This window comes from Pleurodeles waltl, chromosome 11 (assembly GCF_031143425.1).
Source record: "Pleurodeles waltl isolate 20211129_DDA chromosome 11, aPleWal1.hap1.20221129, whole genome shotgun sequence".
Taxonomy (NCBI): domain Eukaryota; kingdom Metazoa; phylum Chordata; class Amphibia; order Caudata; family Salamandridae; genus Pleurodeles; species Pleurodeles waltl.
Genome location: NC_090450.1, coordinates 408,679,118 through 408,691,270, shown reverse-complemented (window position 1 = coordinate 408,691,270; position 12,153 = coordinate 408,679,118). Strand labels below are relative to the sequence as shown.

At 44.2% G+C, this 12,153-nt stretch overlaps 1 protein-coding gene across 3 annotated transcripts in view; it reads right to left on the bottom strand.

Moving 5' to 3' along the window:
- Positions 1-572: 572 nt before the first annotated feature.
- Positions 573-12,153, bottom strand: part of UGGT1 (UDP-glucose glycoprotein glucosyltransferase 1) — a 1,185,714-nt gene continuing 1,174,133 nt past the window's right edge. For all 3 annotated transcript variants that reach the window (XM_069213734.1, XM_069213736.1, XM_069213735.1), the window contains one exon: positions 573-665. In XM_069213734.1, coding sequence (XP_069069835.1) covers positions 640-665 — 26 coding nt within the window. In that variant the 3' untranslated portion in view covers positions 573-639. The remainder of the gene's footprint in view (positions 666-12,153) is intronic.

Sequence of the window (12,153 nt, the reverse complement as noted above, 5' to 3'; positions counted from 1 at the left end):
GTGAGGTCTGTTTAATACTACAAATATATGGCCTGATAAATAAGTTTATGTAACCTGTAATGCACTGGAAGATGTACCTCTACCGTATAATTAGGAACTCAATCTGTCATTAGTAAGTAAAGGGTGGTCAACAAAGCTGCTCCAGGGAATTAGATCAGAATGTGCTCATCAGTGTTGAAGTTTTCCTACTATTTTGGTTAGAAGACGTGGCTCATGAAGAATGACAATGCAGTGACCATCAAAGCCTTTTCCAATTTCATCAGGATTTCAGTCCAACTTTGAAAATCATGAGCATGGGATGTACTTCAACATTTCAATTTTTTCACGGTGGAAATAATACACATTTGTGTGTGTGTGTATATATATATATATATATATATATATATATATATATATATATATATTGTTTAGAAAGGAGGTTGTTGCAAAACACGTGCCTCTCCAAATGCACTCACCTTCAAAACAACATCCACATTCCGAAACACAAACATACAACAGTGCCTCACATATCTACCAATTCAACCATACATCAGCTTTCAGACATTCTGAAAATAAGTGAAAGGACACCAAGGTAGAAATACCCCATCATTAGGTATAAAAATAGTCTTTTAAATAGTCTCTTCATATCTTTGTCCAGCATCATAATTCAGAATGCTCTTTATGACCTACAGAAAGGAAAAAATAAGGGAGGGAAAACGTTAGTCTAAAATATTATCAAACATAACTAACATCCTACAATTAAAATGTGAATACAAGTTATTTTATGTGGCATGAAACATTTGTGCCTTTGTCACTCCCACTGCTACATACTTCTTCTGATAAAAGGATATGTTTGATGTCTGTTATTGCCCAGGGTATCCTCTCGCATGTTATTTTAGAAACATTTTTTGTGACAGACGAGAAGGCACTTTTATATTAAGACATGTACAATAATCGACAGGTCTTTAGTGTCCTATGATTTTTTTGATGAAGTGCTAAATCTGGTAGCCATTAGGATTTTTCAATGGGCCAGGAGTACAGTGGGGTACAGGCTTAAGGTTCTTTCGAAAGATTAGAGTAACACTAAGGCATCTTTTGGTGCCTCACCAACTTATGATTCGTGATCTGATTCTTTATCAGAATTAGAAAATTGTTCTTTCCAAGACAATTCTGTACATTCAGTGCCAGAACCTTCATTGTCAAAGTTGAAGCCTGAACCATGAAAAGCAGGGTATATTGTCAGTACCTCACTGAATTCACTGAATAGGAAGCCACCACTTTTTACCACCTTTTACCTGCGTGTTTTGAAAGTTTTTGGTCTGAAACAAAAGCACTTCCCTTGCATTTGGTATTTTCATGATCCCACGGGATAAAAAATAAAATGACACGCCCCATACACGTCCACCCATGAGTTTCAACAATGACACTTAGGACATAAACTAAATGGGGTTCTGTTCATAACTGAAATCACAACATTTATAAAAAAATAAAAAGCAGACTACATATTGTCTATTCAGAGTCACTACCTCTGATTCGAGTCCACAAATGTCTGAAGTATGTGCCTAGTTGCAAAGGTCGGTCTTGATTTTTGGCATCTTTTTGATATCCAATGCAGGTACATGTACTCTAGTACTGATTTGTTTCTTTTATCTTTGGTGTTCAAAAGGCTTGTTCAGTATGCTGAAGCTAATTTACATTTTTCTGTTCTGTGCACTCTAGTATAACGGTTAACATTATATTGACTTTCAGACCATTTTTTTGGTCGATACCCAAAAACCTTTATTTAGATGTTTTGCTAAGCCCAACCATTAGATGCGAGACTAATGTGCAGCAAGTATAACTAGAATGGGCTCACACTGCAAGAAAGGAACACTGGCACCTTTGGAAAAAATCAGGGTTTTCAATGTGGCCAATATATTTAACCGCATGGAGGAAAAGGAGAAACATGGGGTTTATAAACATACAATAAATGGATTTGACATGGCTTTAATAAGCAAATGTATTACTTTTTTTTTTTTAATGTCTATTAGTTTCACAACAGAACAAACAAACATTAATATAAGGTCGACTGGTCTCTGCTGTATCCCTCCCACATACGCAGTATATTGCACAACAAGCAGGTTTTTAATTACATTCATGCAAGATATTATACCCCCATGGTTTTCGCTCCTTCACCTCAAATCTATTACCTCTAGTATGGTTTTTCTTTTTCACAAAAAGATCTAAAGAACATTAGCCCAACTTCACATTAGTTCTGAATTTTTGTCAGTTCACAAACACTAACTGTCAGTGTGCTGCTCCAGTAGTGGATCTGCACGGTACCCACCGGAAGTGACAGAGTAGAATCGTACAGGAACCAGCATGTCAGTTCCACCGATTTATATACACCTCATAGCGATGGGATTTGTAGCCGTCCAGTCTCTACCTGTATTTTTTTTTTTTAAATAATAATACTGCAACTATTTTTTTAAAATACATTCTTTTCTAATTTATTATTATTTTAACCATGCACAAACTGTTGCCGACAAAGAACGGTCACAGACTCTCCGCTAAGTGCCTGTATTATTCCGGCAATTAACACAAGGACATTACATGCACTGTTCTGGTCAGTGGTAGCCAGGTAAGGATCACACAGAGATGGTGACAGAAAAGAACTCACCCACTGGAACATATGCAGCAGGAAAGAGAACTATCCTGCAGTGATCCACCTCCACCCACCACTGTGGATGTTAAGGAAAGTCAGCACATGTCTGATCAAGGTGGAATCAAGCCTTGAGAATCTCTGCTCCTTCCTGCTACATCAGTTCCAGGGCATGATTTCTGTTCTACCATCATCTCCCGCCGAATGCTGACCTAAACTGTGTCCATTTGTTGGAAAAGCACTTCCTTCTTTGAAAATGAATGTATTGTTTTGTTGGAGCTTAACAGCAGATCCATTTTGATGGAGTGTTTTGCAGCCTTCCTGTGTATTCATCACACTCTTTGATGAGATCACTGTTCGTGTAGTTTGTTTCACTGTAACCTTTGTATTCATTACCCTCTACGAAGCTTAAAGCTTCAATGTGTCCTCGATTTACCCACTAGTCCTAATGATGACTCTATATCCTTTGGAAAGTTGAAATGTTGTTGACTAATATGGCTATAAAGATTGTTTGTGAAATTGTTTTTTGAAACAGAGAGGAAAAAAGATTGCTGCAAACATCAATACTGCTGCTCTCTGCAACTACTTGTACATTGTCTACCAGTGTCATATTTGTGCTGATCAGGTTTTCAGGCTGTCATTTTCGTTCAGTAATACTGTGTTCAATTTCTCACACTGAGCACATACTATATTCATTTTGATCAAATAATTATTCTGTGTTTTATGTTAAAACTCTACTGTGGCAAGTCATTTCTGTATACATGGTCTTTATTTGTTATGTATTTTATTTCCTGCTTGAATGCATTTAATATGCCCCTTTAAATTGTTGATTACCTTTCATGAATGATATCTTGACGGACAGTATTGTTTTTTTATAGAACCCGAAAGGGCTGCTTCTGAAAGAAGGGATGAATGTATTCAGGGCCACATAGATGGCACACAGCTCAAAGCTTTACATCTCAAGGCTTCTACTCCAGTGGAGACCAGAGACCTCTCTTCTCAGCCTCGTCCAGGTGGCCTTACCAGTGCAGATATGAGGCATCAGTCACTACTTGAAACTCTGGATGGGACAGGGAGAAAAGTCTGCCACAAGTCAAGCTTGCATCCTTTATCCACCATTGAAACTCTTGGCCGTCGTACATGTGAATGTTGATCATGATCTAACCCCAAAATTGAGCCCACTGAATGTGATGATTTCGCTTCAGCAGCTGCAATGGGCCTAGGGGCGTGAGCCACAAGCAGCATGCACTAGGTGTGGATACCAATAAGCCACAGTACAGTCCGAGCAGAACCTAGAAAAAGCAGTTGGTGAATTTACAAGGAAAAAATTGGGATCGAGCTCCAGATATGTGCAGATGAGGAATCTACAGTTAGAAGTATCCATCAGGAATATCTGGGTCGTGCTCTGAATGTTTGAGGCTCACTGCAGGGGCAGAAAATCGTTTAAAGACAAACAGTGAGCCATTGTTGGAGAGGAGACAACTCTCCCCCCTGCCTCAATGCTTTGACTCCCTGTCGGGCACAGCAGTGGGGAAGGCGCTAGAGTTTACTTTACTGGCAGACACCTGTACAATAATACTTTCTGAAATCAGATACTGTATCAAAAGGCTAGATCGCCTGGGGCAGGTCGAGGATGCCTAAACAATAAGTAACTCATTAGCGGTGCTGAGCACAGCTTGAATCAGGATGCCATCAAGACCTCTGTCAGTGTCTTATTAAGGTCAGCAGTGATTCAGAAGTTGAAGGGCCAGTCTTCAAAATGTCTGTGAGCAAATTAGCCTCAGTTTTCACTGTAGGTAAACACCAGACTTTCACCTTTGCTGCCCTACCATTTAACAACTGCAAAAGAGGTGCATTCTTCTTTAGGAGAACCCAGTGGCGAGCCCAACACTGTCTCTGGATAGTTGTCAATTCCACCAGCATCCTGTAGCTTCAAATGCAAACCAGTATTAGGGCACTGCGAGGGGAGCAAGTTGTAAGTCTCCTTGTCTTCATCCTCTTGGATAACATGTTAAATGCCAGGTATAGTGTCGGAGTCAGAACCAAAGATAGCCTGCAGCATGTGAAGTATTGGTGTTAAGGAAGGAGCGTTGTGGGGAGTATTCTCAGATCTGTAGGCAAGGCTTTGCTGATCTCTCAGTGTAACATCGGTTGGGATCTGACAGAATTTAGCTCCAGATCCGAGCTAGATGCTGGGGTCGGAACTGGCTTGGGCTGACCAAATCGGAACCGGTGTGGCGTTCGGCAAAATGCATAAGCATAACCCGATGCCAGCAAAGGCCTCACTAAAGGTCTCAGCTTGCTGCAGAGTGGATGGTGGCTTGGGAAATTTGGGGAGCATTAGCTCCACGTGAGGAATGGGATTAGAGTCAGACGGTGCAGCACAAGTTAAAACCAGTCATTTTTAATAGCAAACATTTTCCATTTTAGCACACTGTCAGCAGAACATGGAGGTCAGCAACCACTGGTGAAACATTTTGGAGAGGATTTTCGGATTCTGACTGAAGAGCCCATTGTAAGTCCCTTGTAAATGGCACCCCTGGTACCTAGAGGCTGAGGTACTAAGGAGGGTCCTCAAGGGCAGCAGCACAAATTGTGCCACCCTAAGGAATCTCTCGCCAAGCACATGACAAGCTGCCATTGCAGGCTGCGTGTCTTGGTGCAGACAAAAGTGAAAACATGACATGGCACACAGCCTGTGTGCCATGTCCCCTAAACACTTCAAGTAATACATGTAAGTCATCCCTCTATCAGGCCTTACAGCCCTTAAGGCAGGGTGCATTATATTACATTTGTGGATATATCTACACAAGCAGGTATGCCCCTGCTATGTCTTTGTCAATTCGTAGACATAGTAAGTGAATAGGGAAGCCTTTTTAAATACATGTGTTGGATACTGGTGTTCCCAGCTGGAGTTTCCCACTGAGGTTTCCCAGGTACATTATGGCTTCTCTGAATATAGGGATGTTTGGTATCAAACACCTCAGATTAATAAACCCTCACTGATGCCAGTGAGGAATGTATTACTAACTGCACCCAAAGGGCACCACAGAGGTTGCTTCTTTGCCACAGCGTAGCACATTTTGATGCATAGGAGGACCCATTTTGAGATGGTTCTCTTTTGCACCGCCTTCCCTTTCTTCACCCCCACATATCCTACAAAGAGTTGATCGTACACCCGGAAGTCTTTAGTACGATCAAGGTAGAAAGCCAATGCTCTTTTCGGATCCAGGCGGTGGCCTCACTCCACCTTATGTGAGGGATGTGGGGGTGAGTAAAAAGTAGGCAAGGTGATGGACTGACCTACATGGAAGGGTGTTACTACTTTAGGGAGAAAAGAAGCCCTAGTGCGGAGTACCACTTTGTCAGGCTGTACTGCCAGAAAAGGTGGTTTTGATGACAGGAGCTTGGGGTTCACTTACCCTGCGAGCAGAGGTAATGGCAACCAAGGCGGCAGTCTTGATGGTTAGGAGCCGTAAAGGGCAGCTATGAAGCGGCTCGAACGGAGTGCACATCAGATATGTGAGGACTAAATTTAAATTCCATTAGGGCATGATAAATGGAATAGGTAGTAAGAGATGTGTGAGGCCTTTGAGAAAACCTCCAGACAATAGGAGATTTGAATAAAGAAGGTTGGTCAGGTAGTCTCAGGGAGGCAGAGATAGCAGAAATAGAGCCCTTGAGGGTGCCTGTTGGGCAAGAGAGAGAACAAAGAGCAGAACTTTAGAAAGAGGTGCAGAGAGAGGATCAACAAAATTGTCGATACACAATGCCACAAATTTTTACCAACGACAGGTATACAACGTTTTGGTGGAGGGATACCTGGCTGCCAAGATGACGTTACAGACTTAGGGTGGAAGGTCAAAAGCCATCAACTGTCGCCGCTCAATCCCCACGCAAGGAGGCGGAGAGTGGACAGGTTTGGGTGGATGACCGTCCCCTGCTGCTGCAACAGAAAATCCTCCAGAATGGGGAGTCTGATCGGAGGAGCTATGGCCATGCTCAAGAGCTTGGGATACTAGACTCTTCGTGCCCAGTCCGGAGCCACCAGGATAACTTGGGCCCAGTCTTGCCTGATCGTCTGCAGAACTCTGGGCAGAAGTGGAACAGGTGGAAAGAAGTACAGGAGGCATGAGCTCCACTCGAGACGAAAGGCGTTGCCGAGTGAGTGCCGCCTTTGAAACTCCAATGTGCAAGACAGCTGACATTGCGCGTTCTCTGCAGAGGCGAAGAAATCTAACCAAGGTTCTCCCCACTGCTGAGAGACCTTGCTTCACCTCCAGATGGAGATGCCATTCGTGATCGCCTATGCATCGTCTGCTGAGTTAGTCTGCTCTAGCGTTCAAAGAGCCTACCAGATGTTGAACCACCAGGGAAATGCCCAGATGTTCCAACCAAGTCCAGAGACGAAGTGCCTCTTCACAAAGAGTCCACAACCCCACTCCACCTTGTTTGTTGCAGTACCACATGGGGTGGTCTTGTCAGTAAACACTTGCACTGCTTTCCCTTTGAGAGGAAAGGGATGGTTTCAATGCTAGTCAAATCGCTCAGAGCTCCAACAGATTGATATGAAGCCCCGATTCTGCTGGAGACCAGAGGCCTCGGATCTCTGGCAAAGTCAGTGGTCAAAACACATATTTCACTACATTCTGCCCTTTTATCAATTACTTTGTGTAAATTACAGATTGAAAATCTATTTTTTTTTTTTTTTTTTTAAAGGGCGGAATGTAGTGAAGTGTGTTTTGACCACTGACTTTGTGTTGCACCACTTTGCATTTGGATTAGCCATCTAGTGTTTACCAGTTCCAGACTACATTTTGTATTCAGTTTAGCTGCCTATTGACTTTATCGTAGCATTGGACACTGCCATGTTAAAAGCTGTTCGTACTTTTCCACATTGTAAACTGTGTGATCTGTCTTGTTTTAGTGCACTTTCTCACCGAAAAGCTAGGACATATCGCTGAAGAGCTAGTACATAATATGGAGGAGTTAGTCAGTCAGCATGATAAGGATGTACTAAACTGATGTTTATGGTACAGCAGGGAACGGCTTAGGTTTAGGAGAGACACCTTGGGAAACTGGCCAGTTCCAACCTGTTTTTCAACCCTGACCTAAACTAGCCAGCATGTTTAATTGCGAAATGAAGGTTTTTTTCCAGAAAGCTCCTTTTGTTTTTTTAATATATAAAAAGACCCAGTGCGACAGTGATAGTGTGAGTGACCTCAGTCAGGATTTTAGATGTTGAATGCCTGATATCTGTCCCGTGAGGGTGGAGATCTTTCTCGCAGTCGAACGGGGTCATTGTCTTGCTGGCATGAGAAAGATGAAGAGCTTGGCAGGCCCTACAGTGAAGCATTTTTACTTCATTATTTGTTTTGCATTATAATAAAAATACATATATTGGCTATATATATATTGCAGTGGAGAATCATTTTGGTGTATTTTCCTTTCATTGCTGTGACTATTTTTAAATGTGTGCTTTTAACATGCTAATATCCTTTTAGGAACCTCGTGATGAAATAATTAATATATTTTTTTAACTAAGGAGTGCATTCCAGAGATTTTTGTTAGCTCGGTCACTAGTGAAAAGCAAAACAGCCCCTGCTAATCAAGCCCCCAGAGCCAGTGCTCTTTCACTTAAAACAAAGTAACAACAATTGTAACCCAATTGACAAGGACTTTAGCACCCTTCTAAGTCCCTAGTAAATGGTACCCAAGCATATGTACTAAAGAGGGTCCCAAGGGCTCCAGCATGTATTGTGCCAATCTGTAGGAAGTTGGCTCTCAACATAATGCACTAAAATGAGGTATACCGCGCAGAGTCCAGTGGATACCCAATCGGTTTGCAGAGGCAAAAGTAGATAGGACTAATGCTCTATTTTGTGTTAGTGTGGGCGAAGTGTTAGGCTTATCAGAGAGTAGTGCTAAGCATTTGTTGTACCCAGAGGCAATAAATGAGACTCACACTCAAATAATAAATCAGAGACCAATTTAGAAAATAATACTTTTATTTATATATAATTTAATCCCAGAGAATTTTGTTACAAGGCAAGTAGGTTTTCAAGCATAAATAAGTTTTAGTTTAAACAAATCAATACAGTGCAATTTCAGAGTTCTTCTATATTAACCTATGGAAGAAGACAATGTTCAACAAACACACGGTTAACAATGACTTACAAGGCCAATCTCAGAGAGTTATGGTGAAGTACTGGGCACTGATCAAAACCACAACAGCAGGTCACTCCAGGCAGCACTGGTGTGGCCAGGTGCAGAGATGCAGCCCGGAGTTGGGGGCCCATTGGTTTCAATGGGAATTGGTCCTTGTGAAGACATGTTGCAAGCTCTGGCTAGGAAGTCAGTCGGGGACAACAAACAGGTAGGTTGTAGACGTGGGGTGCTCAGGAATGAAGGTGTACCTTTGGCCCTTTTCTTCAGGGCCGAGAAGCGAAGGATGCAGGTATGTCCTTAGGCATCTGGTTTCTCCATCCCAGAGCACTCGCAGTCAGGGGGTCCTGCATGTTGAGGCTGCAGGCGTCGTCAAGGAGTTCAGCAGGGGTGAAACCAGCGTGAACTTGAGCTCAGGGGAACCAGGCGACACAATTGTCAGCGATGATCCACTTCAGATTAGGCTGTCGGCGACTGGGGGTGGGGGGAAGTGCAGCTTCGGTGACCATGTCAAAAGAGACACTTTCCTACACACCGGTAGGGACCCGCACAAACACATGTAGACTGCCAATGCAGAACGTATGAAATGGTACAAACAATTTTGAAAACACAACACTGCCCACACCTTGTGTGCAATGTCCACTACCACTGCATGAGCTATCTGTAAGTCACCACTATGGCAGAGCTCTAAGGGAGGCAGCATTACACTACATGTGAGGGCACCTCTGCATGAGGAGATGTGCCCCTGTGATGCCTAGTTCCATTGCTAGACATTGCAAGTGTTCAAGAAGTATTTTGAAGACATGTACTGGGCACTGGTCATTACGAGTTACCCTGCTAAATTATTGCTTCACTGAAAATACTGGTGTTTGGTATCAAACACCTCATCATAATAAATAAGAACTGATGCCAGTACCAGATGTATCATGACATGAAGCCAGACGGCGCCTTAGAGGTGCCCCCACTAAAAACCTACTAGTGCCTTAGTGTGTTGGCTAACTGGAACTGACCAGCTTGCCAGCACAGGCAAAATCCACATCCAGGGTGGCCCTGCTGCTTTGTTTTTCTCCCCTCTGCAGGTGGACTGAGAACTGTGGGAGCCTCCAACTTTAAGTGACCAGTCCACCAGCACCACGCACCCGAGTCCCCCAGCCCGAGTATAAGTCTTCTGTCTGCCTCCCCTTGATCGAAGAGCCCCCACGAGCCAAACCCCAAGTTGGGTTCTGTTAGACTTGTCTCCAACCTTCTCCCTTGCAGACTCTGTTGTTTTTGATGGGTTCCATTAAACTTTTAACGCTGTAGCGCTTGAGGCTACCAACGCTACCAGCACCTCGGCGCCCGGACACACCAAGGCAGGTAAACCCAAAGTGCTGGTGGTCCTTTGGACCTTCACCCCCAGCACCTTAAGTCATAAAGGATACCCTCTGCAACAGTTTGCAAGTATACCTGTGCAGTGTACGTTTCTCCCATAAGACAACGCTACCACGTTCGAGGCTCATGCCTCAAATCTGACAGCTTTTCTATTTTCATTTTCTGTAAAAATGAATGACATCTAAAGTACTTACCTAACATTGATGACCTTGTGGTGCGTTAGGGAATGCACTAAGATTTAGCTCTTTGGCGTGGGATGTCAGGTGAGGAAGTTTGGATTCCCTGGAGCGAGTTTGTGGTGGCGGGCAATTGCTCTATTCACCAAAGCCCTTGTGCTGGGTGTGGACCATGTCCCCAGAAAGATGTCAATGAGAGTTTCATTCAACGAGAGGAGCGGTTTTGAGGGCGAGACTCACGGTTGTAGCACCTTTGTGAGTAAATTAATCATGACTGGCACCAAAAGCAACTGAAGGTCAAATGATGCTCCCTCCTCCTAACCACGGTAGGGGACGAAAGCATACCAGTATTTGGGGAAGTATCCAGTCCACTGACTTTACCCAGTTCCTCACATTAGTCCATGTTGGGGTCTTCATAGGGCTGGTATTCTTCAGGGTCTAGTGACCACTTCAACTCTTCCCCAAGTACTAGGAATAGGGCTCAGGCTTCAACCTGGAAGGCATGGCTCCAGTTGGCACTGGAAACGGTAATGATCAACACCCATTGGTACCCTACTGGAGTCGGGGATCAGAACAGGGGTCGGCACCGGGAGCATTGGGGTCGGGGAAGGTCAAAGTGGTATGACCGGTGCCGGTCCAGATTCAGAAAAGGATCCTCGGACCCGACTTGAGCCATGGCCGGAGCTGCCAGTGCAGAACCAGAAGGGACCCCTGACAAACCCTTGGGCTGGTCCACCCAAAAATGAGGTGCATGGCCTCATAGAACTCTTTCAGTTGGGCAGGGGTCACTCTGGCTCAGGAAACATCGGGGAGGCGCAGAGTCCGCCCAGACGCAGGCTCTACCATGGGGCCAGGCCTTAAAGCATGACACTCCTTCGTCTAATTGAAGGAGGTGAAGTCGAGGATCTCTTTGACTTCCTTTTTCTTCTTTTGACAGGACTTACTCGAGTGGCCAGAATACTTGGAATGCAACTAAGATCTTGGACTAAATGACCACTTCCGGGACCTTCCTGTTGACAGGGACCTCGAATGTTTCAGTGTTGCAAGCTGAGTTGCCATGAGCTTCAGGGATCACTTCCTCAAGGCCTTCAGGTTCATGACGCAGCAGTCGAAGCATGACTTGGGGTCTTGGTCGCATTTGAGTCATCGAAGGCATAAAAGGTGCGGGTCCGTCACTGACATCGGTCGATAACGCGCGCTATAGGGCTTGAAGCCGACCTTCTTCAACGACATCCTGGTCACACCAGGAGGAAAACCTCAAAAATACCTGACAAACTGTCAAAGTACAATCAAAAAGTGACTGATGGGGTAGCTCTCCTCCAAATCAACTATGGCTAGCGTATAAAGAAAAGAACTGATATCAGTGTGCCTAGATGGCACATATAAAGGTGCTGCAGATGTCACTTCTGGTGCACTTGGAGCCGAACAATGTCACTTACTGGCTTACAAGGGTACGGCTTACGAAAAAATCTTCTGGATCCAGTCTGATGCCTGGAGAAATTCTAAGGTAAGGAATCTGCTGCTCAACGTCTCAATCACATTAGGCTGTGTCCTGTCCCCACACAAAGGACTGCATAACCCACTGTAATGAGTCTGGAGCCACGGCGGGAACTCTGTGCACTTCAAAGGCATTTCTTTGATGTATTCCTCCATTTCAAAGGCCCAACTGGGTATAAGGACATGATCTCGGACACCCACATTATAGTATACTTCAGGACCTGTGAATACTTTGCAAGGAAGGACTGCTGTATTGCTGAAGGACTGCCACTCGGCTGGACTCCTGCTCTGCTGGACTCCTGCCTGCCTCGACTCCTGCCTTAC